The sequence below is a fragment of the Natator depressus genome, chromosome 4 (assembly GCF_965152275.1).
Source record: "Natator depressus isolate rNatDep1 chromosome 4, rNatDep2.hap1, whole genome shotgun sequence".
Lineage (NCBI taxonomy): Eukaryota > Metazoa > Chordata > Testudines > Cheloniidae > Natator > Natator depressus.
This window is the reverse complement of record NC_134237.1, coordinates 50,917,450-50,940,753: the sequence shown is the minus strand read 5'-3', so window position 1 is coordinate 50,940,753 and position 23,304 is coordinate 50,917,450. Positions and strand designations below refer to the sequence as shown.

The 23,304-nt window shown below is 40.6% G+C and overlaps 1 protein-coding gene across 3 annotated transcripts in view; it reads left to right on the top strand.

Annotated features, from left to right (window-relative positions):
• ELF2 (E74 like ETS transcription factor 2) overlaps positions 1 to 23,304 on the top strand; it is a 64,872-nt gene that overhangs the window by 6,722 nt on the left and 34,846 nt on the right. The window contains exons 1-3 of one of the 3 annotated variants that reach the window (XM_074950868.1): positions 4,488 to 4,502; positions 4,809 to 5,025; positions 6,078 to 6,243. In XM_074950868.1, the coding sequence (XP_074806969.1) occupies positions 4,954 to 5,025; positions 6,078 to 6,243 (238 nt within the window). In that variant the 5' untranslated portion in view covers positions 4,488 to 4,502; positions 4,809 to 4,953. Of the gene's footprint in view, positions 1 to 4,487; positions 4,503 to 4,808; positions 5,026 to 6,077; positions 6,244 to 22,958; positions 23,217 to 23,304 lie in introns of those variants that run through there. The other 2 variants (XM_074950867.1, XM_074950869.1) reach the window with 2 other exon arrangements.

Sequence of the window (23,304 nt, the reverse complement as noted above, 5' to 3'; positions counted from 1 at the left end):
GAAGTGGAGTTATGGCTAGATGAGGAGGGTCCTGGGATTGAAAAGATTGAGAATCACTCTAAGAAAATGATCTAGCCTTTAATCTTATGCTCCCAATTTGGCATCTCCATAGCTGTAGTCTCAGACTGAGTGGTCAGTAATAGAGGAGATGGAATGTGTGAGCTCTTTATTGCCTCCTGTCTCAAAGAAGGCAAACCGTTAATATAAAGTTCCTTAGAAAGTTTTGAGTACTTTTACCCACATCTGACTATAGGGTCTTTAGTAGCAGCCGTCCCCAGTGATTTTGATTTGGGAGGGAAATAATCACTATCTGATCACCTTGATAGCTCTCCATCAAGAGCAGAAATTATAATCTAGGGGATGAGTTTTCATAAATTAGTTGTTTGTTATATGTTCTGTAAATGGGGCAGGGCCTCAATTAGATTTGTAAACCAGCTAGGAAAATACCTAAATGCCCCCATCTTTGTTTCAGGGATAGGCAGGATCCAGCATCTCTAATGGGTGCCTTTCTCCTAGGTGGAGGACAATAGTTGCTCTGCACATTCCCTCTGACCCTTATTGTTCAGAAAGCCAAACAGGACAGAGTTTTATGTTGTTAATATCCCTGTCCTGGGCTTGACAGTCTGAGTTCTCTAACTTTGTGGAACTTATATTGGAGCTTTAAGTCCTGCTTCCCAGTCTACCAGATCTTTTATCTCAGGGTTGGAATGAGATTCTATTCTTGGAGCCGTAGTCGCAGGCTGACAGTTCAGTTTCTGATCTGGTGGGGTCACGAGACTGAGTGTTCTGTTGAGGTCCAAAAATTCTATTGAAAAGCAAGAAGTGTTCTACAAGAAAATTTGTCTTAATGAAATGGAAAAAATCTTCATCAGGGCAGCTCAGAAATGGATAGATATGCAACAGTCCTGTATTCTCTTAATTTTGGTCTTTCTACTTGATTTAAAACAGTCAGATCTGTTTATCAACCTGACTGTTCACTCACTATTCTCCCGACTGTTTCTCTGAAGATGGCATTCATCATACCTATAAATTAACCCAGCAAAGGGCTAGTGAGATCCAGGACCCGATATGTACACTGTGTTCAGTAAGAATAAGGTGGTCCTGTGTCTTCCCCTTGAATTTCTCATTGAGATGGAAACCAAAGACCATCACACTCAGGCCATTGCCATTTCTTCCTGTTTCTCCTTCACCTCATTGACAGCCAGGTTAGGTGCATTTTAAGAAGGACCCTAGTTATTTAAATAGGACCAAACTAATCTAGAAGTCCCCCAGACTACTTGTGCCATAGAAGGAAAAGACTGGGGTCAGTATCTCAGTGTACGTTGTCCAAATTTATCTATGTATTTCTGATCGCTAGAACTTGGCAGCTGTTCAGCCACCTTTGGGGGATTACAGTACCGTCAGCACTGGGGTTTTGGTCCATAACTGGGATTTCTAGGCACTATATTAATACAAATAATTAGATTTATGGCATGTCCTCATGGTGCATGTGTCATTTGAAATATGCAAAGTTTCTACTTGGTGCTCTGTATATACCTTTACATGGCATTACTTCCTCAATTTGGCCTTTTGATCTGATGCCCAGATCAATCAATTTCAAACTCAGACCCCTCCTTGAGGGTTGCTATTGCTTGTTAATCTCCCAAGTGTGGATCCATACAGGAAATTCTAGAAAAGCTAAAAATGGTTGTTTACCTAGTAAATGTAGCTCTCCTAGAGGACCGCGTTAATGGATCTACTCTTCATCCACTTCGGCCACTTTTTTTCAAAATTTTCAGTTAAGGATTTCTGAATAGTGAAGGAGCTGAAAGACAGGTGAGGACATGGCACTTTTTATATTCACAGAACCTGGGTGGTGAAGAGATGTGCATGGCTCCAGTGGATACTGCTTATGTGTTGGAGGTTCACTTCTTCTTCACCAAAGAAAAGGCTGACTATCCAGGGAACCAGTGAAACTGACTATGCACAGTGTGCTGTCAAATGTACAAATCAAACATTGAACATTTTTAAAAATTACAGTAATAGTAGGTATTGTTACTACAGTAGGTAAAAAAATTTGAGGCACGTTTTTTTCTTCAAGTTCACTGTCCATTTAGGGAAAAATCCAGAAAGGAGGTCAGATGATCTGGTGGTTCCTTCTGTCTTTATGTCTTCCCATCTACAATATTCCTGGAAACATATGTTAAGGCTAATGCATTAATTTATGTTTAAGAGTAATTTAGTATTTAACTGTATTAAAGCCAAACGATGTTGTTAGTAGAAATTAGTAAGTATATTTCTTCTTTCATACCTTATCAGGTGTTGACATGACCAAGTACTATACACCTGTTTGAGCACTGCATTTGTGTAAATTAATTTTTTCACAGCTAGGGACTAGTCTCTGATAAATATCAGTGAGAAGTACATAATTGTATATAGAGAGTTTTTTTTAAAAAAGCCCAGAACCAAAAAACCTGTCCTGATAAAATTTGCAAAATTGGAAACATTTTTAAAAAAAATTGAGATATCTGCCTTCCTGCTGAGTATCTCAGATAACTATCTAGACTCTAATATGTTATATGTTTGCCTCTCCCCCGTATCAGTACTTGGTGAATATTAATGAGGCAAACCAGTGCTCCACTTATGTAGATCCACTCACTGGTATCTTTACTTCTGTTATCATCTAGACCCTTTCTGAGCCTAGTTAGGTGACACAGTTCTAAAAACTCTGGCCAGTTGAGACTAGTGCTTCTGTTGTTGCTAGTGATCTCTGCAGATGCATTGGCTCTAGAGCAACAACAGTAGAGTGAGCAAATCCTCCACGTAGACATAACCTTAAATACTCAAAAATTGATGCAATCCATGTCAAATGACCTCTGAATCCTATTTTTAATCTCGTCACTTCTTCAGAGACACTTAAAAAAAAAATTCTCAGACTCCATTTGAGATGTAATTGCACCTGAATACCATGTTCCTTACCTATCATTAATTCCCTTAATTGCTCACTACCAATCTTTAAAAATGTTGCACTGATATTAATAAGTGGAGGGAGTTGGTAATTCCTTAATTTTAATGCTGTCAGATGTGTCTTCTGTGAGAGATGAAATGGTTTGGTGACTTAGTAAGATCCATTTTCCTAACCAGGCAGTCTGTGTTCTTCCTATGTCAGAGAATTTTATTGATGTATTTAGTAAGGGTTTGATTATCACAATAATTTAAGGGAAACACACACACTAGACCGAGCTCTGTGGAGTGATAGGGCTTCTTTGTATCACTTGGGTAATACAAGGCAACACTAAATCCAGTGGCTCCATCCACTGGAGGATTCCAGCTGCATAAGAGAATTCCCAGGTGGAATAGAGTCATTCCTCCTTGCAGCCCCTGGCATGGAGGAATTGCTAGTAAATGCTATTGGGAGCTGACACATGGTAAAATAAGTAGCCTGAATGCTATTCTACCTTGCACTGGGAAGTGGACCAGCCTCAGAATCCAGGGACTGTAAAAATGTCTTCAAACCACTTTGTTCATCTTGATTTATGTTCAGCATAGGTTAGCCAAACCAGAGGATTTGGACCACAGTATTTACTGAAGTCACAAATCATCTCTTAAAACTTTCCAGAGCAATAGGATATATTTGTTTCCTTCCCAAAATCATGTAACAAAATCACAACATTTTCTACAAAATCAGTTCACCTTACGTCTTCCTTTCCTTCCTTCCCTATTGTATTGGGAAACAATAAAGAAAAAAGTAATATAGAAAAATCTTATTAAATATTTGTTTTGACCGTTACTTGTCCCATAAATTAACTTTTTAAAACTATATTTGATTGGATGCATACAAGTAGCCCCAAAAGAATTGAACCTCTGGGTTTTCAAGGAGCGAATGTTTCCGTTGTGCTAAGGACAGTGACAGTGAACAGTTAAGAAGAACAGGAGTACTTGTGGCACCTTAGAGACTAATGAATTTATTAGAGCATAAACTTTCATGGGCTACAGCCCACTTCATCGGATGCATAGAAAGGAACATATAGTAAGAAGATATATGTATACATACGGAGAAGGCGGAAGTTGCCATACAAACTGTTAGAGGCTAATTAAGATGAGCTATCATCAGCAGGAGGAAAAAAAACTTTTGTAGTGATAATCAAGATGGCCCATTTAGACAGTTGACAAGAAGGTGTGAGGATACTTAACATAGGGAAATAGATTCAATATGTGTAATGACCCAGCCACTCCCAGTCTCTATTCAAACCCAAGTTAATGGTATCTAGTTTGCATATTAATTCAAGCTCAGCAGTTTCTCGTTGGAGTCTGTTTTTGAAACTTTTCTGTTACAAAATTGCCACCCTTAAGTCTTTTACTGAGTGGCCAGAGAGGTTGATGTGTTCTCCTACTGGTTTTTGAATGTTATGATTCCTGATGTCAGATTTGTGTCCATTTTATTCTTTTGCGTAGAGACTGTCCGGTTTGGCCAGTGTACATGGCAGAGGGGCATTGCTGGCACATGATGGCATATAGTTAAGGTAAATGTAAAACTATTTGTCAATTTCCAGGTAACTAAACTTTATTCCCTCAGCATTAAAAGCTGGTATGGAAATACTGTTGTGTGTGTGATGGTAAATGACTACTTGTTCAGAGTGTTGAAGAACTATCAAGATCAGTGCATTGTGTCTGAAGTAGAGTGCTCGCTGGTGCCCTCTTGATGAAGAGAGTAGTAACAATTTAAAGGCAAAAAGAAAAGGAGTACTTGTGGCAATGCAAAACTGAGAATTTACAAAACTTGTATTTTCCTTTTTTATACCTTTCTCTCAAATTGTTTTGTTTTTCAGCATCCCTGATTAGCAGTACGAAAAACCTGGTGTTCTGGATACATGCTACTTGGATACTGAATTTAAGCCTCTGGTACCTCAAGTTTTCAGCATTACTGTCTTTGGGATCACTAACAACTTTCAAAGCTCCTCCAAGGAATGCACCATGACATCAGCAGTGGTTGACAGTGGAGGTTCTGGCCTGGAGTTTGACAACAGTGGAGTAGAAAATCAGGAGGTTAGAAATCTGTATAGAACTTATTTGCCTACAAACTTCATATCACTCTGAATATAAAAAACAAGGGTTACTATAAACTTGCTTTGTAAAATAGGTTAGTAGTTGCTGAAGAGTGCAGGATATTAGTCAATTTTAAAAGTATCCTTTATTAGATATTCTCTTATCACAGAGAAGAAATGGAGAGTTGTACTGTCTGCTAAACTGCAGAATTGTATATAAAATGCATTTTTAAAAGTTTAAACAGGGTTTTGGGTTCCAGTTTGATATTTGTATAATATAAAGAGAGAAGACCAGAGGCCTTTAAAATTAGCCAGCTCCAAAGACTTTTTAAATCATCATATTTTATATTGTTAAGCAATGAGGTGTGTTACTGTCATATGGCTCGCAATAACTTTGTGTATAGTGTTCATAATTAATCAGATTTTCCACTCAGTTATACCTGTGCCCCACCACTAAGAAGAATTTGGCTCATTAAGTATGTTCGCAGGTTCAGGATTTAAGTATGTAACACTTCTAAATGTTCCTACCTCTAAACATCTGAGTAGTTCAGTTGACTTCATTGTGACCACTCAGATGCTTAAAGGTAAGCATGTGAATATGTGTTTGCAGGATAGGGACCAAAGACCCTGTGGTGTAAAAGGTACATTACCAGAAAGGAAATATCGTGTCTAAAACTGATTCATGTAAATTATTTCATTGGAGAGAGAGAATTACTTCATATCTGAATTTTTTTACTGGAAAACATAACACACTCTGCCAACATTCTCATGGAAAATAAATTTATTGTCACAATAGGAATATTTTAAAACTCTGCTGTTATCGTCTGGCTTTAAATATAAAACAAGTTATGATTTGGTAGTATCTCTTATGATAGGTCCTTTATTTTTAATTTTGTTTTAAAAGTTTTACCTTAACTTCCACAAAAAATAACTTTTTACAAATATTTTGTATTGGTATTCCACAAAATATACTAAAAAAACAATAGAAAAGAAGGGGAAGGCATTAGTTTAGATTTGGTGGTTCGATATTTAAGACTTTTTCTTTCCCTATAGGAAAATAAGCCAGTCTCTGAATACCCAGCAGTGATTGTGGAACCAGTTCCTAGTGCGAGACTAGAGCAGGGTTATGCTGCTCAAGTCCTGGTTTATGATGATGAAACTTACCTGATGCAAGATGTAGCAGAGGAACAAGAAATTGAGACTGAAACTGTGGAAACAGGTAGACTTTTTTTTTAAAATGTTTTTAATGAACTTTTCTTCTCCCTCTCCTCCCATGAGTTCAGGGCGAGCACTCCCAGAAGAATGTGACTTTATATTCACCCACAAGAAGAGATCCTGGGGTCCTATGCAGTTCCCATTAAAGTCAATAGAAGTCTTTCCATTAACTTAAGAGGGAATAAACTTAGGACCCTGATGTTAAAGTAGTTCAGTAAAAGCAGAGTTATTTATATCCAGATGTGCAAAGATATTTACTCACTAACTTCCAGTGAAATCTGTAGGCGTTAGATACATAAATACCTTTTGAGAATCTGGGCCTTAGTTCCCTCAGGCAACTGCTCCAAAGGGCGCATCAGCCCATTAAGATGCATATAGGCCAATGATTGTAACTTGATGTTAATATTTACAATAACTAGCTTCCTCAAAATTTAATTCATGTAATTAAGTCAAGACATACAAGTTTAACAAATTTATGTAAAGAAAATCTGTTAAGTATTGTTGTCATTTAACCTTTTCTGTTAGGCATATGTACACATCCAAGGTTAAGGTAAGTGTAGGTACTTCTTTCAGAATACTGGTGTGCAGGGCCTGGGAAACTTGCTGCAGTGGAAGAAGGGTAGACCAAAGGTGGTAACCTGTAAGAGTAACTAGTGAGATGCAGTAAGCTGTAACCTTGGGAATGTTTTTGTGCAGGGGATAGGATTTGGGGCTTTGAGTGGAAAATAGCTGCTTGCAGGAGTTGGGGACCGGTATTGTGTACAAAACTGAATGATAAAGCAGGCATCTAAATGATAAACACAATACATTAAATAACAGGGAAAGCACTTGTTAGACGACAGCAGCAGTTAGTCTATAATACTAATTTAAAAAGTAGAAGAGTACATGTTGGCTTCCCAAGGATCATGTGATTAAGTTATGCTGATGTACTTGAACCAGGAGTACAAATATTGTGGTTTGACTTTTCACACTAGACATAAAACTTCAGGTATTATAAATTGACAGAATAATTTAGCCTGAGCAGACTTCAAATAACTTAATGTTTCAAATGTATTTCTTACTAATGTGTGGAAATTATTTAAACTTCTCAAAGAAGACTGCTCAGTGATATGTTGACCATTAAATATACAGTAGTTCTTTGGATAAAATTAAACATAATGCTGTAGGAGTAAAGTTTAACAGAAATCACTTGTACAGCTTTGGAATCCACTGTATAATGAACTTGTTTTGTCATCTTACTAGTCAACTGTGGGTTTTGGTACCAGAGGATAGAAAATCAATATTTAAAATTCATACAGGCTTTAAAATAAACATTGCATTAAGTTCACATTTCATTATACAACTGCACTACTGAATATTATACAGCTTGTCTGTAAGTATTTCTGTAGTACTCACTGTGGTATCTGAGTGCCTAATGTAATCAGTGGGCTAGATTCCAACCCACTGCAATTCATTGACTTCTGTAGGGTAACACAGGATGTAAATAGCACAGAATATCCTAAAAGCTCTGAACCACTTTGAAACTAATCTGTTCACAAGCATATGATTAAAACACAAATTCCTTGTTTTCAGTGATATGGGACAATCTCCTTTTTACCAAATATAATGGGTTGGTTAAGGGTAAGGTTTACACAATGGACTTGTAACGTTGAGAGAGGATTTGAAGTTTATATCTTGTGTACCATGTAGTGAAAAATGATTACAAGACAGAGGCTACAGGCATCAGATCTGCTTGTGTGGACCCTCGTGTCTGTCAATGCAGCGCCAGTTGTACTATCACAGCCTGTGGTGCGGGTTTATTCTAGCAAAAAGTTATCAAGGACTGTGCTTTTGATGAATTTGAAGAATGTGATTCAAATAAGTACTGACTCGACTAAACAAAGCATAAGAATGGAAATCCGTAGTACTTAACTGTCAGTTAATGCTAGCAGTACGGGTTTGGTTTGTTTGTTTGTTTTTATTTTGGCCATACCAAGTTTCTTTAAAAATCAGATACTAATTCTTATTGAGGATTCCATCCATGACGAGCATAAATCATCAGGGTATTAAAAAAAACCAACCAAAAAACAAAAAAGCATCTTCATTTTTTTAAAAGGGACATGGATTTCATAGTCTTGAAAAATTTAAGAACAGCTCAAATGACATTTTTCTGAACATTCCAGAAATATCCACCAGTTGACTGAGAGTAGAAAAATTTCAGCCCACAGGAACACCATAAGAAAGTAGCTGAGGGTTAAATTTTATGCACACATGGCATTTCCACTGAAGTCAGTGGGTGCTTTTTGTAAGCTTCCAAAGCCAGAACATAGGGCTTAGATTGACTTAACTTATATTTACCATAGATGTGATGCCACTCTAATGGAGGAACCTGGGAGCCTACAATCCAACTTCTTTAGACTCACAGGGTATGGCTTTGCTGCCGCTGAGAGCATGCCTCCCAGTTCAGATAGATTGACATAAGCTAGCTCTGCTTGAGCTAGTGCGCTTAAAAACAGCAGTGTAGACATTGCAGTACATGCTTTAGCCACCCAGGTATGCTATTTTTAGCACTCTGGTTCAAATAGATCTAGCGCAGGGGTTGGCAAGCTTTCAGAAGTGGTGTGGCGAGTCTTCATTTATTCACTCTAATTTAAGGTTTCGCAGGCCAGTACTACATTTTAACGTTTTTAGAAGGTCTCTCGCTATAAGTCTATACATTATGTAACTAAACTATTGTATGTAAAGTAAACAAGGTTTTTAAAATGTTTAAAAAGCTTCTTTTAAAATTAAATTAAAATGCAGATCTTATCAGTTTAGTGCAGTGGTTCTTAACCTTAGGTGCACGCACTCCCTGTGGGTGCGAGATGCCCTTTCTGGGGGTGTGAGACATGCAAGATTTTTTTTTTTTTTTTAGAAGGTAAATCATCAAAAACACAAATTAAGCACAGGCACATAAGTACAAATACTTTGTTTCATCAAACCTATGTATTTATTAACATTATACATTTTTTAACGATTACTGTAATATACAAAGTTTTTAAGTTTTCAAGTTTTTAAGCTAATTGTAGTGTAATTTTTGATAAGGGCTGTAGAGCGCTGGGCTGGCTGCCGGTACCCCAATCCAGCAGGAGGGCTGAGCAGGGCCGGAGGCCTGGACCCTGGTTGGCAGGGGGCTGGGTGGCTGGAACCCCAGACCAGCAGCGAGGTGAGCAGGGCCGGCAGACAGAACCCCAGACCAGCGGCAGTGGCTCAGCCCGCTGATGGTCTGGGGTTCTGTCCGCCGCCTCCTGTCAGCCGGGGTCCTGGCCGCTGGCCCCACTCAGTCTGCTGCCGGCCTGGGGTTCCGTTCACCCTGGCCAGCAGTGGGCTGAGCGGGGCCGGCAGCTGGCACCACAGCTGGTAGCAGCGTACCAGTAAAAATCGGCTCGCGTGCCGCAGGTTGTCGACCCCTGATCTAGCGTCTCTCTCTACCCTTGGCTGGTAGGCACACTCCCAGCTGCAGTGTAGACATTGCTGTCTTAAAGTTTTGTTAAAATGCAGTGGTGGTTACTGTTAAACTGTATACCCTTCGGCAAAACCTTTGCAGTTCACCCTTAGTAGGAGCAGAATGTGTTTCCATTTAAGAAAATGTAGCCACTCTCTGAAATAAAGTTTACCTAAATCTCTTTGCTAATTGTACATATATTTTGAATGTTGATAATTATATTGCTATGACTAAGTCTGAGACTTAATAACAGTAGAACACCCAAACTTAATTTACCATTCTTGCATTGCTGAAGTATGTTTATATTCATGTAACATCACTAAATTTCTTTTGGTATACTGGATGCTTGGTAAAATGCCACACTGTTATGACAGTCCTAAGTAAAGATAAAACACTAAAATAATGCTATTTCAAAAATACAGCAACAGAAAATCTCTGGGAATACTTCAGGAAAGTTGCTTTATTATTTTATTGAACCTTGTTTGATCATGCTAACATGAAAATATTGTCAGCACTGATTTGTTTGCTATTGCATGTTGAGTCTTCAGAAACCGTGTCAGGTTGTGTTTAAAATACCTTTTGCTGTGCAGTAAACGAAATAAGCTATTTTGAAAAATATTGCTCTAATGAATAAAGAAAATGTTTATTCTCAAAGTGCTTTTCAAAGACTAGGTAAACTAAGAACATATTGATACTTAATATGTATCGTGTTTCAGGTAATTCAAGACAAAAATCTACTAATCAGTTGTATGCATGCGGTTTTTTTGTTTTTTGTTTCTTGTTTTTAAATGTGCCAAAATAAGTGAGTACAGGTTTGAGATTTTACAGAACAATCAGATCACAATCAAGAGGAAACCCAACTTTTTTTTTAAAGAGAAGTTGAGATTTCATTTGACTTCATTGTGAACTATGACGACTCCTTTTTGCTTTTGGCATTCCATCAGAAATCCTCCTTGTGGCAAAAAGTGAATGTCTGTCTGTTTTAATTTTAAAAATATTGTTGCCATGGGAGGTAGAAGACCTACCTGAAAAACTGGGATGTGCAAAGGAGCCCCTCCAAGATTACCATGTGATCAAAAATATTGAGCTAGAAAGACAACAATGCTGGTATGTTTGTTTATAATTTATTTAGAAATTAAGCTAGATAGGAAGATTAGTTATTTAAAGTTATCATATAAATGCTCATGGTTATCCTTAAAAAGTGTGGGGGGGAATAGTAAACAGTGGAGTAAAGCTTAGAACTCCCCATCCCTTTATACAATATAATACATTAAACTGTTTATTTTAAAACAAATTCTCTCTCTCTCTCACAGATGAAATTTCAGATTACTACATACAGTACTACTGCTGTGGGAACCAATTCTGTACATCCACTTCAAGTCTTTAATTGTTTTTACCTGTTTGTGTTCTTAGACCTTTTTCCATTTTAATTAAAAATGCTACCTTTTGATCTTTCTGACTCTGAGCCTCCAAGCAGTATTACAGTGGTCTAGATATGTCTGCATTAGTTTTGATACATTGTATGCTTAGCACTGAACATTAAATTAGGTTTAAACCTTATAGTTGGATTAGAATTGATTTTTTGGGGGAGGAGGAAGAAGAGGAGGACACAAGATAAAACAGTACATTTGATTAAGCTGTGTTACTAGGAAGACTCAAATGTGTACATCTGGCCTACATTTTCAGGAAGCATTTGCTTCCTTAACCCTTTAGAATTAGTGGTTGAGATGTATCCCATTGACAGAATTCGGACAGAGTAGGAAAATACTGTTTCCTGGAATTGACTGAGAATAGTTTAAAAAATATAAACCGAGTGTTGCTTGTTGTGGAAGATCTAAGCGCTGACGAGGCTGTCCAGTTGTTAGCTCTACAACCTTGCTTAAGCACTCAGCTCTTTTGAGCAAAGTTAATATCAGTTACTACCCCTTCATCAGGGAGCAAAAATGTAGTACTTTACAAAACTTTTTCTATTTATCTAAAAACTTTGGCTAAAAGATGGTGTATCTATTTTAATGAATAAATCAAACTTTTATTATGTTTTAACGTAAGAGGAGATTAAGAACTAATTTTTGAAACTTGAATTTAAAAAAATATATTTTGAACACTTAATGCTGCAGCAGCACTGGCCTAAGTTCCCATTTTCCCAAACTGCACATCATATGTATATACTAGGGCTGTCGATTAATCACAGTTAACTCACATGATTAACTCAAAAAAATTAAAAGGAGTACTTGTGGCACCTTAGAGACTAACCAATTTATTTGAGCATGAGCTTTCGTGAGCTACGGCTCACTTCATCGGATGCATACTGTGGAAACTGCAGAAGACATTATATATACAGAGACCATGAAACAATACCTCCTCCCACCCCACTCTCCTGCTGGTAATAGCTTATCTAAAGTGATCATCAAGTTGGGCCATTTCCAGCACAAATCCAGGTTTTCTCACCCTCTGCCCCCCCCCCCCACACAAACTCACTCTCCTGCTGGTAATAGCCTATCCAAAGTGACCACTCTCCTTACAACGTGCATGAAAATCAAGGTGGGACATTTCCAGCACAAATACAGGTTTTCTCACCCCCCCCCTTTTTTTTTTCCAAAAACCACACACACAAACTCACTCTCCTGCTGGCAATAGCTCATCCAAACTGACCAGTCTCCCCACAATGTGCATGACAATCAAGGTGGGCCATTTCAAGCATAAATCCAAGTTTAACCAGAACGTCTGGGGGAGGGGGGTAGGAAAAAACAAGGGGAAATAGGCTACCTTGCATAATGACTTAGCCACTCCCAGTCTCTATTTAAGCCTAAATTAATAGTATCCAATTTGCAAATGAATTCCAATTCAGTAGTTTCTCGCTGGAATCTGGATTTGAAGTGTTTCTGTTGTAAGATAGCGACCTTCATGTCTGTGATTGCGTGACCAGAGATTTCAACAATTTCCATCCCACGATCAACCTCAGCCTCGTCCAGTCCACACAAGAGATCCACTTCCTGGACACTACAGTGCTAATAAACAATGGTCACATTAAACACCACCCTATACCGGAAACCTACTGACCGCTATTCCTACCTACATGCCTCCAGCTTTCACCCTGACCACACCACACGATCCATCGTCTACAGCCAAGCTCTGCGATACAACCGCATTTGCTCCAACCCCTCAGACAGAGACAAACATCTCTATCAAGCATTCTTACAACTACAATACCCACCTGCGGAAGTGAAGAAACAGATTGATAGAGCCAGAAGAGTTCCCAGAAGTCACCTACTACAGGACAGGCCTAACAAAGAAAATAACAGAACGCCACTAGCCGTCACCTTCAGCCCCCAACTAAAACCCCTCCAACGCATTATTAAGGATCTACAACCTATCCTGAAGGATGACCCAACACTCTCACAAATCTTGGGAGACAGGCCAGTCCTTGCCTAGAGACAGCCCCCCAACCTGAAGCAAATACTCACCAATAACCACATACCACACAACAGAACCACTAACCCAGGAACCTATCCTTGCAACAAAGCCCGTTGCCAGCTGTGCCCACATATCTATTCAGGGGACACCATCACAGGGCCTAATAACATCAGCCACGCTATCAGAGGCTCGTTCACCTGCACATCTACCAATGTGATATATGCCATCATGTGCCAGCAATGCCCCTCTGCCATGTACATTGGTCAAACTGGACAGTCTCTACGTAAAAGAATAAATGGACACAAATCAGATGTCAAGAATTATAACATTCATAAACCAGTCAGAGAACACTTCAATCTCTCTGGTCACGCAATCACAGACATGAAGGTCGCTATCTTACAACAAAAAAACTTCAAATCCAGACTCCAGCGAGAAACTGCTGAATTGGAATTCATTTGCAAATTGGATACTATTAATTTAGGCTTAAATAGAGACTGGGAGTGGCTAAGTCATTATGCAAGGTAGCCTATTTCCCCTTGTTTTTTCCTACCCCCCCCCCCCCCCGCAGACGTTCTGGTTAAACTTGGATTTATGCTGGAAATGGCCCACCTTGATTGTCATGCATGTTGTGGGGAGAGTGGTCAGTTTGGTTGAGCTATTGGCAGCAGGAGAGTGAGTTTGTGTGTGTATGGGGGTGGGGGGGTGAGAAAACCTGGATTTGTGCTGGAAATGTCCCACCTTGATTTTCATGCGCGTTGTAAGGAGAGTGGTCACTTTGGATAGGCTATTACCAGCAGGAGAGTGAGTTTGTGTGTGTGGTTTTTGGAGGGGGGTGAGGGGGTGAGAGAACCTGGATTTGTGCAGGAAATGGCCCACCTTGATTATCATACACATTGTGAAGAGAGTGGTCACTTTGGATGGGCTATTACCAGCAAGAGAGTGAGTTTGTCTGTGGGGGGGCGGAGGGTGAGGAAACCTGGATTTGTGCTGGAAATGGCCCAACTTGATGATCACTTTAGATAAGCTATTACCAGCAGGAGAGTGGGGTGGGAGGAGGTATTGTTTCATGGTCTCTGTGTATATAATGTCTTCTGCAGTTTCCACAGTATGCATCCGATGAAGTGAGCTGTAGCTCACGAAAGCTCATGCTCAAATAAATTGGTTAGTCTCTAAGGTGCCACAAGTACTCCTTTTCTTTTTGCAAATACAGACTAATAGGGCTGTTACTCTGAAACCTGTCAAATTAATTATAACTAATCGCACTGTTAAACAATAGAATACCAATTGAAATTTATTAAATATTTTTGGATGTTTTTCTACATTTTCAATTATATTGATTTCTTTTACAACACAAATACAAAGTGTACAGTAGTCACTTTATATTTTTTATTACAAATATTTCCACTGTAAAAATGATAAACAAGAGAAATAGTATTTTTAAATTCACCTCATGCAAGTACTGTAGTGCAATCTTTTTATTGTGAAAGTGCAGCTTAAAAATGTAGATTTTTGTTGTTGTTACATAATTTGCACTCAAAAACAAAACGTAAAACTTTAGAGCCTACAAGTCCACTCAGTCCTACTTCTTGTTCAGCCAATTGCTAAGACAAACAAGTTTGTTTACATTTACAGGAGATACTGCTGCCTGCTTCTTATTTACACTCTCACCTGAAAGTGAGAACAGGCATTCGCATGGCACTTTTATAGCCAGCATTGCAAGGTATTTAAGTGCCAGATACGAATGTTTAGCATATGCCCCTTCATGCTTTGGCCACCATTTTAGAGGACATGCTTCTATGTTGATGATGCTCGTTAAAAAAAATAATGCATTAATTAAATTTGTGACTGAATTCATTGGGGGAGAATTGTATGTCTCCTGCTCTGTTTTACCCACATTCTGCCACATATTTCATGTTATAGCAGTCTCTGATGATGACCCAACACGTTTGTTTTAAGAACACTTTCACTGCAGATTTGACAAAACACAAAGAAGGTTCCAATATCAGATTTCTAAAGATAGCTACAGCACTCAACCCAAGGTTTCAGAATCTGAAGTGCTGTCCAAAATCTGAAAGGGACGAGGTGTGGAGCATGCTTTCAGAAGTCGTAAAAGAGCAATACTCAGATGCGGAAACTACAGAACATGAACCACCAAAAAAGAAACTCGGCCTTCTACTGGTGGCATCTGACTTAGATGATGAAAATGAACATGCTTTGGTCTGCTCTGCTTTGTATCGTTATCGAGCAGAACCCGTCATCAGCATGGACGCATGTCCTCTGGAATGGTGATTGAAGCATGAAGTGACATATGAATCTTTAGCGCATCTGGCACGTAAATATCTTGCAATGCCACTACAACAGTGCCATGCGAACACCTGTTCTCGCTTTCAGGTGACGTAAAGAAAAAGCAGGCAGCATTATCTCCTGCAAATTGTAAGCAAACTTGTTTGTCTGAGCGATTTGGCTGAAGTAGGACTGAGTGGACTTGTAGGCGCTAAAGTTTTACATTGTTTTATTTTTGAATGCAGTTATTTTTTTGGTACATATTTCTACATTTTGTAAGTTCAACTTTCATGATAAAGAGATTGCACTACAGTCCTTGTATTAGGTGAATTGAAAAATACTATTATTTTTTTTACAGTGCAAATATTTGTAATAAAAAATAAATATAAAGTGAGCACTGTACAATTTTTATTCTGTTGTAACTGAAATCAATATATTTGAAAATATAGAAAACATCCAAAAATATTTAAGTATTGTTTAAAAGCGTGATTAATTGCAATTGATTTTTTTAATTGCTTGACAACCCTAGTATATACACAAGTTATTTAGAACATAAATTCTATCTCTATATCTACAAATAGGAAAATGGGGATTAAATTGTTAATTCTACACCTTCAGTTATACTAACCAAAGAGTGATGGATGCACTGGTGAATTCTCTTTTCTCAGTTCATAAACAGCAGGCATCCCTTAAAACTGAAATCTTTGATGCCATCTTCTGCCATGCAACTCCGGTGTGTTTCCTTCCTTGAGAAAATAACAACCAATAGTCTAGTAAGACATTGGGTGCCATAGCTATATCTGCACCTTTCCATCTCCTTGAAGTGCACTTATAGGAGCAGTCCTGTAAGGGTTCCTTTTATCCCTTTTACAAGTCTGGGGTTTGTCTTTTGACCTGGCAACAGGTGTCCGCAATGACTTGAAAAGCTAATTTCAGAAGTATTCAGGGATGGAAAATTAAACTATGTGCCATTCTGTGGCTGAGAATATGATTTCTTGTAGTCTTTTCTACTAGGTCTGTATAGGTTTTGAAATGCTAGACCTTAAAATCAGATAATTCTAACTTCAAAGGTATCCCCTCAACTCCCAAATTCAATTCAAACTGCTATAGAAGAAATGGAAAAGCCTGAAACTCCTGCATTCAAATGTCTGTTTGTGATATGACTACTCAAATCATGTTGTAAATTAAAATGGGAGTGAAAGAGAGCAACATAACCAATGTAACTTTTAGATCTTGTTTCTATGTCAGGAAGAAGCAGCCCCGACAGTTGTCCTTGTGGTACTTCACCATTGTTAAACAGTCAACTTTTGGAATCTAAAGCCTACAAGGATACTCTAAGGAAGCTTTTGGAATAGAACATAACATGTCTGCTTTAGAGCTCTCTGTTAATAGTTCCTCTTGCTGAACAGCGTCTTCCTGTTCAAATAGTCTTTCTCCAGCATAGAACTGCAAAAATAGCATTGTGGGGCAGTCAAAGTTTGGGGCATAAGCTTGTTGGTTTTTTTTTAGTTTAAATACTGAAGACTCCACTTGGGATCTGAAAAGTCAAGTTATGTTCTTTCTGGTTCAGGCAGTACTGCTACCTGTGTGTATTTAAAAAAAAAATAAATAAAATTCTGCAAGCCAAATTTTTACTATACCTATCCAATTTCATACTGTCTGCCCAAGTTGCATCCTATCCCTTGAGTCCCACAGTATTTCATAGGTGAACACACAGCAGCATTTTTTCTTTATTTGGAACTTATTTAACAATTGATGCATGAGTCAGAATAAAATCCAGTTCACTATCAAAGCTTGGTGGGCTCTGCAGTACTAAATGGACTTAAATAGTTAAACAGTTTACTTTAATCATTAAAGTCAGCAGATCTATAAAAATAATTTTAAATAATCATATTTCAGAGTTGAGCTGCATTTTAAGGCCATGATTAATAGCAAGCTGCAGGATCATAGTAAAGGTTTACATAACTATAGGGAGCAGAGTACCTATTCAGATACTACAGTAATGGATAGGGTATAACAGCCTATTCTTGTTTTAGTTATTACAAGGAAATCTTATTTTATGGAGTTACAAGGGACAGTGATCCATTTCCTTTAAGGATCTAGTTCTTGGAAAGCAAGAACCAAATTAAATTAATAGGCTGCTTGTTTAAAACAAGCAAAAGGAAGTATTTCTTCACACAACGTACAGTCAACCTGTGGAACTCTTTGCCAGATGTTGTAATGGTCAAGACTATAACAGAGTTCAAAAAAGAACTAGATAAATTAATTGAGGATAGGTCCTCAATTAAATGGCTATTAGCCAGGATGGGCAGGGATGGTGTCCCTAGCCTCTGTTTGCCAGAAGCTGGGAATAGGCGATGGGATAGATCACTTGATTATCTGTTCTGCTAATTCCCTCTGAAGCACCTGGCATTGGCTGTGGTTGGAAGACAGGATACTGGGGTGGATGGACTTTGGGTCTGACCCAGTATGGCCATTCTTATGTAAGATAGCTGAACTGGTGTTTAAATGCAATCTGTGAACCCTGTTTTCCCCTAGATCTAACTACATGAATACATTAGTGTTCTAAATGCTAACTGGACATGTAGTGGAGAGAGAGTTCTGGTAAGCAGCCAGGCTGAGCTGAAATCACAGGGCTTTATCATGTGAAAGTTTTAGTCCATACCTGCTTGTGCCCCAACAAAGTCTTACTACATTGCATGATAATAGATGGGGCTATAATTTAGGCAGTGCATCTTCACAATACTCTTCTATCTGAAGAGCTACTTTTCCTGTTTATGGATGACAGTATTCAGACACAGGATAATTGTACTCTCATTGTGTAAGCACTATTTGCCACATAACTTGCTGTAAATCCACCTTCCAGGAGCGGTCTGTTGTGGGTTCAAGATTTAAAGTGGACATTTCTTCAAACTTGTAGTTTTGGCATAACTAGAATTTTACTTGTATGGACAGTGTATCGAACATGAAGTGTATCATTGGGCTGCTTCTGCTATATGCTCTGTACTGCTCTATTTACATAGGTATTGTTTCCCACATCTGCCCTGGATCTTTTCCTTCCACACAGGTGAGAAGGTGATGGCTCAGCTTCAGTAGAAAAAGGCTTAAAGCTAGAGGGACTTCTTTTACTAGAAGGTGGAACCTTGGCAGGGCTGCTAGCTCCTAGAGCATACCTAGAGGCTCAGGGTGGCATTCAGAGCTGTCAGCTGGTGTTTGGTGGGCTGCTTGTATAAAAGTGGCCCTTAATCAAGAGGGCTGTACAGGTTTCTGGACCCAGCATAAACCACAAGGTCTCTACTTATTGGAAGAAAGAGATTATCTTGGTGAGATGATTTCCCATCTTTCTACTACTCTGAAGTTCTTAAGAGTAAAATATTAATAATAATCTATTAATATACCTTAGCACATTGGGAATGTGAACTATTATTGACTTAGCTACTAAATAATTATTTCTTAAGAGTTGGTCATAGATGTGGACGTCACTAATTGAAGATGGAAGTTTCTGTAGGCATGCCCATTTTCCTGTTCTTCAGCACAGAAAGGTTCATAGAGCTGAGTTTAGCAGTAGCATGTAAACAGGTTAAATTGTTTTCCTCCCTAATACATATCCGAAAATTGAAAAAACAATGCATGTAGGCTCTCCTGATGGAGTGAGTGAGACACTAGAGTATGCAATATAATCCTCCCCTGTTGAGGCCTGCATCTCAACAAGTGTTTTATGAAGGACCATGTGGCTGTATTGCAGGTTGCTTGCTAAGGGGATGTGTCCACCTCAAATGCCCCTAATACATAGATTATCTATGTGCAGAAGAGAATCTGTTTGCCTTGTGTGACTCATGTCATCCGATGGATGAACAAAAGGTCTTCAGTATCTAGATCCCTCACTGCCAGTATGCAAACTCTGATGGGCTAACTCTCCTAAATGCTTTAGCGTTTAGATTTTATTTTATTTTTTTTACTTTCCGTAAAAGGACAGAAAATATCATGTTGTCTCTATATAAATCTATGGTACGCCCACATCTTGAATACTATATGCAGGTATGGTCACCCCCATCTCAAAAAAGATATATTGGACTTTGAAAAGGTTCAGAAAAGTGCAACAAAAATTATTAGGGGTATGGAATGGCTTCCGCCTGAGGCGAGATTAATAAAACTGGGACTTTTCAGCTTGGAAAAGAAACAGCTAAGGGGAGATATGATATGATCTATAAAATCATGACTGGTGTAGAGAAAGTAGATAAGGAAGTGTTGTTTACTACTTCTCATAACACAAGAACTAGGGGTCACCAAATGAAATTAATAGGCAGTAGGTTTAAAACAAATAAAAGGAAGTATTTTTTTACACAACGCATAGTCAACCTGTGGAACTCCTTCCCAGAGGATGTTGTGAAGGCCAAGACCATAACAGGGTTCAAAAAAGAACTAGATAAATTCATGGAGGATAGGTCTATCAATGGCTATTTGCCAGGATGGGCAGGAATGGTGTCCCTAGCCTCTGTCTGCCAGAAGCTAGGAATGAGTAATAGGGGATGTATCACTTGATGATTACCTGGTCTGTTCATTCCCTCTGGAGCACCTGGCACTGGGCATTGTCGGAAGACAGGATACTGGGCGAGATGGACCTTTGGTCTGACCCAGTAGGGCCGGTCTTATGACTTTCTAGAACTTTCTGGCTGATGTGACTGCTATATTTTTTTTTTAAAAAAAAACAACACTTGATAGAAGGAATAGAGACCCCTTCTAAAAAAGTTAAGGGAAGCCATAGGAGGACATTTACTCTACACATGATGGGGCCCTGTGTAGCTGGCAGATGTATGAAAGAAGCTGCTTTGAGCAAAACATACTGTCTTGATCAGTGGTTCTTAACAGGGGGTCCATGAACCCTTTCTGGGGGACCATGGGCCCCCACAGCTAAAACCCAGAGCCTGAGCCCTAGCACTTCCCGTGGTGCTGAAGCTCCAATCCTAGGTATCCCCTGCAGGGCTGAAGCTGGGAGCAGCGGGGCTGAATCCGGGAGCCCCAAGCCACAGTGCCCTCCATGGGGCAGAAGCCCTGAGCCCATGTGCAGAGTTGGGGGGGCACAGGGACTGTTGCTCCTGCCCCCCCAAAAAACTACAACACAAAGCATGGCAGTCCTGGTCCAGCTCCACACTTTTCCCGCCCCCTCCTCCCCCCCCCCCGTTGTCTCCTGGCACACAGCCCCCTCTTCTTGCACCCTGAGCTACCCTCCTGCCTGCACGCAGCCCCTAGCTATCCCTCTCCTTGAGCTTTTTCCAAACTTTTTGGGGTGAGCCCCCCACCTTTTGAGTTATAATTTTTGGTTGTGTCCTCCCCCTCCCACCCCACCAGACAGGCAGGTGGCCTGCTGAGGTGAGTCAGGGAGAAGAAGTGGCACTCCCTCCCCAGATGCTGCTGTGCAGAGCTGGCCCCTGCCTACCCAAAATAGAAGTCAAACTATGCCTATGCTGGAGTCGTCCCTCCCCCCAACCTGGCCAGGCCCTGGAATTCTTATAGCATGTTGTGGGGTGCCTCAGAAAGAAAAAGGTTGAGAACCCTAGATAAAGATTCCTTCTGAAAAGTCCCAGTGCACTGGATATAGTGCTTATACCCAGTTGGGTACTTTTTAAAGTCACAGTGAGACACTGTTGAAAAAACTTCAATATGTAGCATAATTTTGCTGATGTTGATAACTGCTCCCACTACACACTGTTTCAGTTTCAGCTAGATTACAGTATAGTTTATAGGTGGACTCTTATCAGTAAACAAAGGATGGAAATTCTCTCAGTATTGCTTCTGTAGGTACTTCCTTTCATGTCAGGCAGTGGAAGGCTGGATTTTGCCACTAAGTAATCTGCTCTTTAGATATTAAAGAACAGTTATTCAGTTTTTAGAGTAGAATCACACTCCTTAAAGTCAAAATGCTTATTGATATAAGATCAAGGTGCCTACAGTTGCTAATCTAAGTACAGCTCATTTGCTATGAGGTTTAACCTGATTTGGTGGGAAGGGTTAAAATTTCCTAAGAAAGAGTCATGCCATTATTTGGTAGATAACTAGTAGCTAGACCTAACCGTGTTTGGACATGATCTTTCTCATAGAAAAGTCAATGCACAGTGGCTGCCTTTCATTTGTCTAAATGAAGACCTGGAGTTTGCCTAGGACAAGACCTGGAACTTTTCACAATTCCTAGAGGGAAGGTTATAAAGCTGTTGGAGTCTTCCAGTTCTAAGACTGATGGAAGCTAGCAACCTCAGTGTATCTATGGTCTCTCTCAGTAATAAGAATCTTAAGTAGATGCTGTGATTGAATTATTGTCAGGTGGAGGAATTCTACATGCAGTGGGAGAAATGCTATACCTTGGCACATCTTCTATCAACAAGTCTTAGAGATGGACTTCACAGAGCTAGCTGGTCCAGAAAAAATATTTCTGCCAAATCTGAATGAGTAACTCATTGTATTTATGAAGTGTGAGACTACAGTGAATTATAATATAATCCCAGTTCTCTTGAAATAGTCAACTGTTGTGGCTAACTGTTGTGAGTTAAAGGTGAAGGTAAACAGAGTTTAGCAGTTAGGCTAGAGTTGAGGGACAGCTTAATTTTTTTTAATACATCCATGGCAGTAGCTAAGGCTCATCCAGAATTTGTTTGTGGAACTGAATCTCAACCTAATTTACCAATCTCTTGCAAAGTTTCTTTGTTAAACTACTTTGGAGTGGACACAGGCAACAACGCAGTGCTGGAAGAATGCATTTTAGCCTGCGGCTGACTTTCATATGTCTTCCTGATTCTGGTCTGCGGACGTTTGGGAAGCCTTTCATGATCTCCAACTCCTCCAGTGCTCCAGGAGGAATGGGGAGACAGAGCCTGGACACCTAATGGCACAAAGCTCCCTCCCTTTCATATAAAGGCTAGACTCCTCGGAGGAAGATGCGTTGCATGAGCAAAGCCGCCTCGCTGACAGCACGGGTGAGGAGCCTACTGCCATTCTGCGCGATCCTTCCTGTCGGCCCCGGACTCGCTTCTCTCTGCACAGGGACCCGCCGTTGGCCCTCCTCGGGGCTGGCTCTCGCCTGCCGAGCAGGTGCCACCTCGCTGGCAGCGGGGACGTTTGAAGAAAGTTGTCGCTCACCTGCCTGCTCCCAATTGAGCTGAGAAGGGCGGAGAGGATGCTCCGCAGTGCAATGGGCACGAGCCTCCGCTACCCACAGTCCGCAGACACCCCAGGCAGGGCCGCTGCGTTAGTGCGGAGTCCTGCCTTCTGCACAGGGGCAACGGCGAGCTGTGCAGGGCTCCTCCGCTGCGACTGCCGCGTTAGCAAAGGGAATGCTGGGACCTGCCCCGGGCTGCCGGAGCCTGTCGAGGGGAACCGGGCACAGCATTAGCTACTCGGTGCAGCCAGCAGCGGTGCCACTCCCCTGCCTCCTCCCCAGCTGCAGGTGTCTGTTTCCCGGCCTGCCCTTGCCCCCTCCCGCGCCGTGGGCTCCGTCGCTTGCTCTCTGTTGCTGCTGTGAGTGGCAGCCCGCCACTTCCTGTCTGAGGCTGGCGGCGGAAGGATCGCGTGCGCTGTGCTGGAGGAAGCGCTCCCCAGCCGCCGCGTTGTGTTGTGGGGGTGACCCGCGCTGGGCTGGCTGGCGGGCCGCTCGGTGTGCGGAAGGATCCGCGCCGTGTGCCCGCCCCGCGTTGGGGCCGCGTGTGACCGAGCCCGCCCGCTCTGCGCTCCCTGAGAGTCAATGTGAAGCTGCTCCAGCCCCATAAACATGGCGACTTCTCTGCATGAGGGGCCCACGAACCAGCTCGACCTGCTCATCCGAGCCGGTAGGTACCCCGCACAAGTTTCCTCTCCGCCTCGGGGGTGCGCGCCGGGGGCTGCGAGGGTAGCTGCGCACCCTTTGGGCCGGGGGCG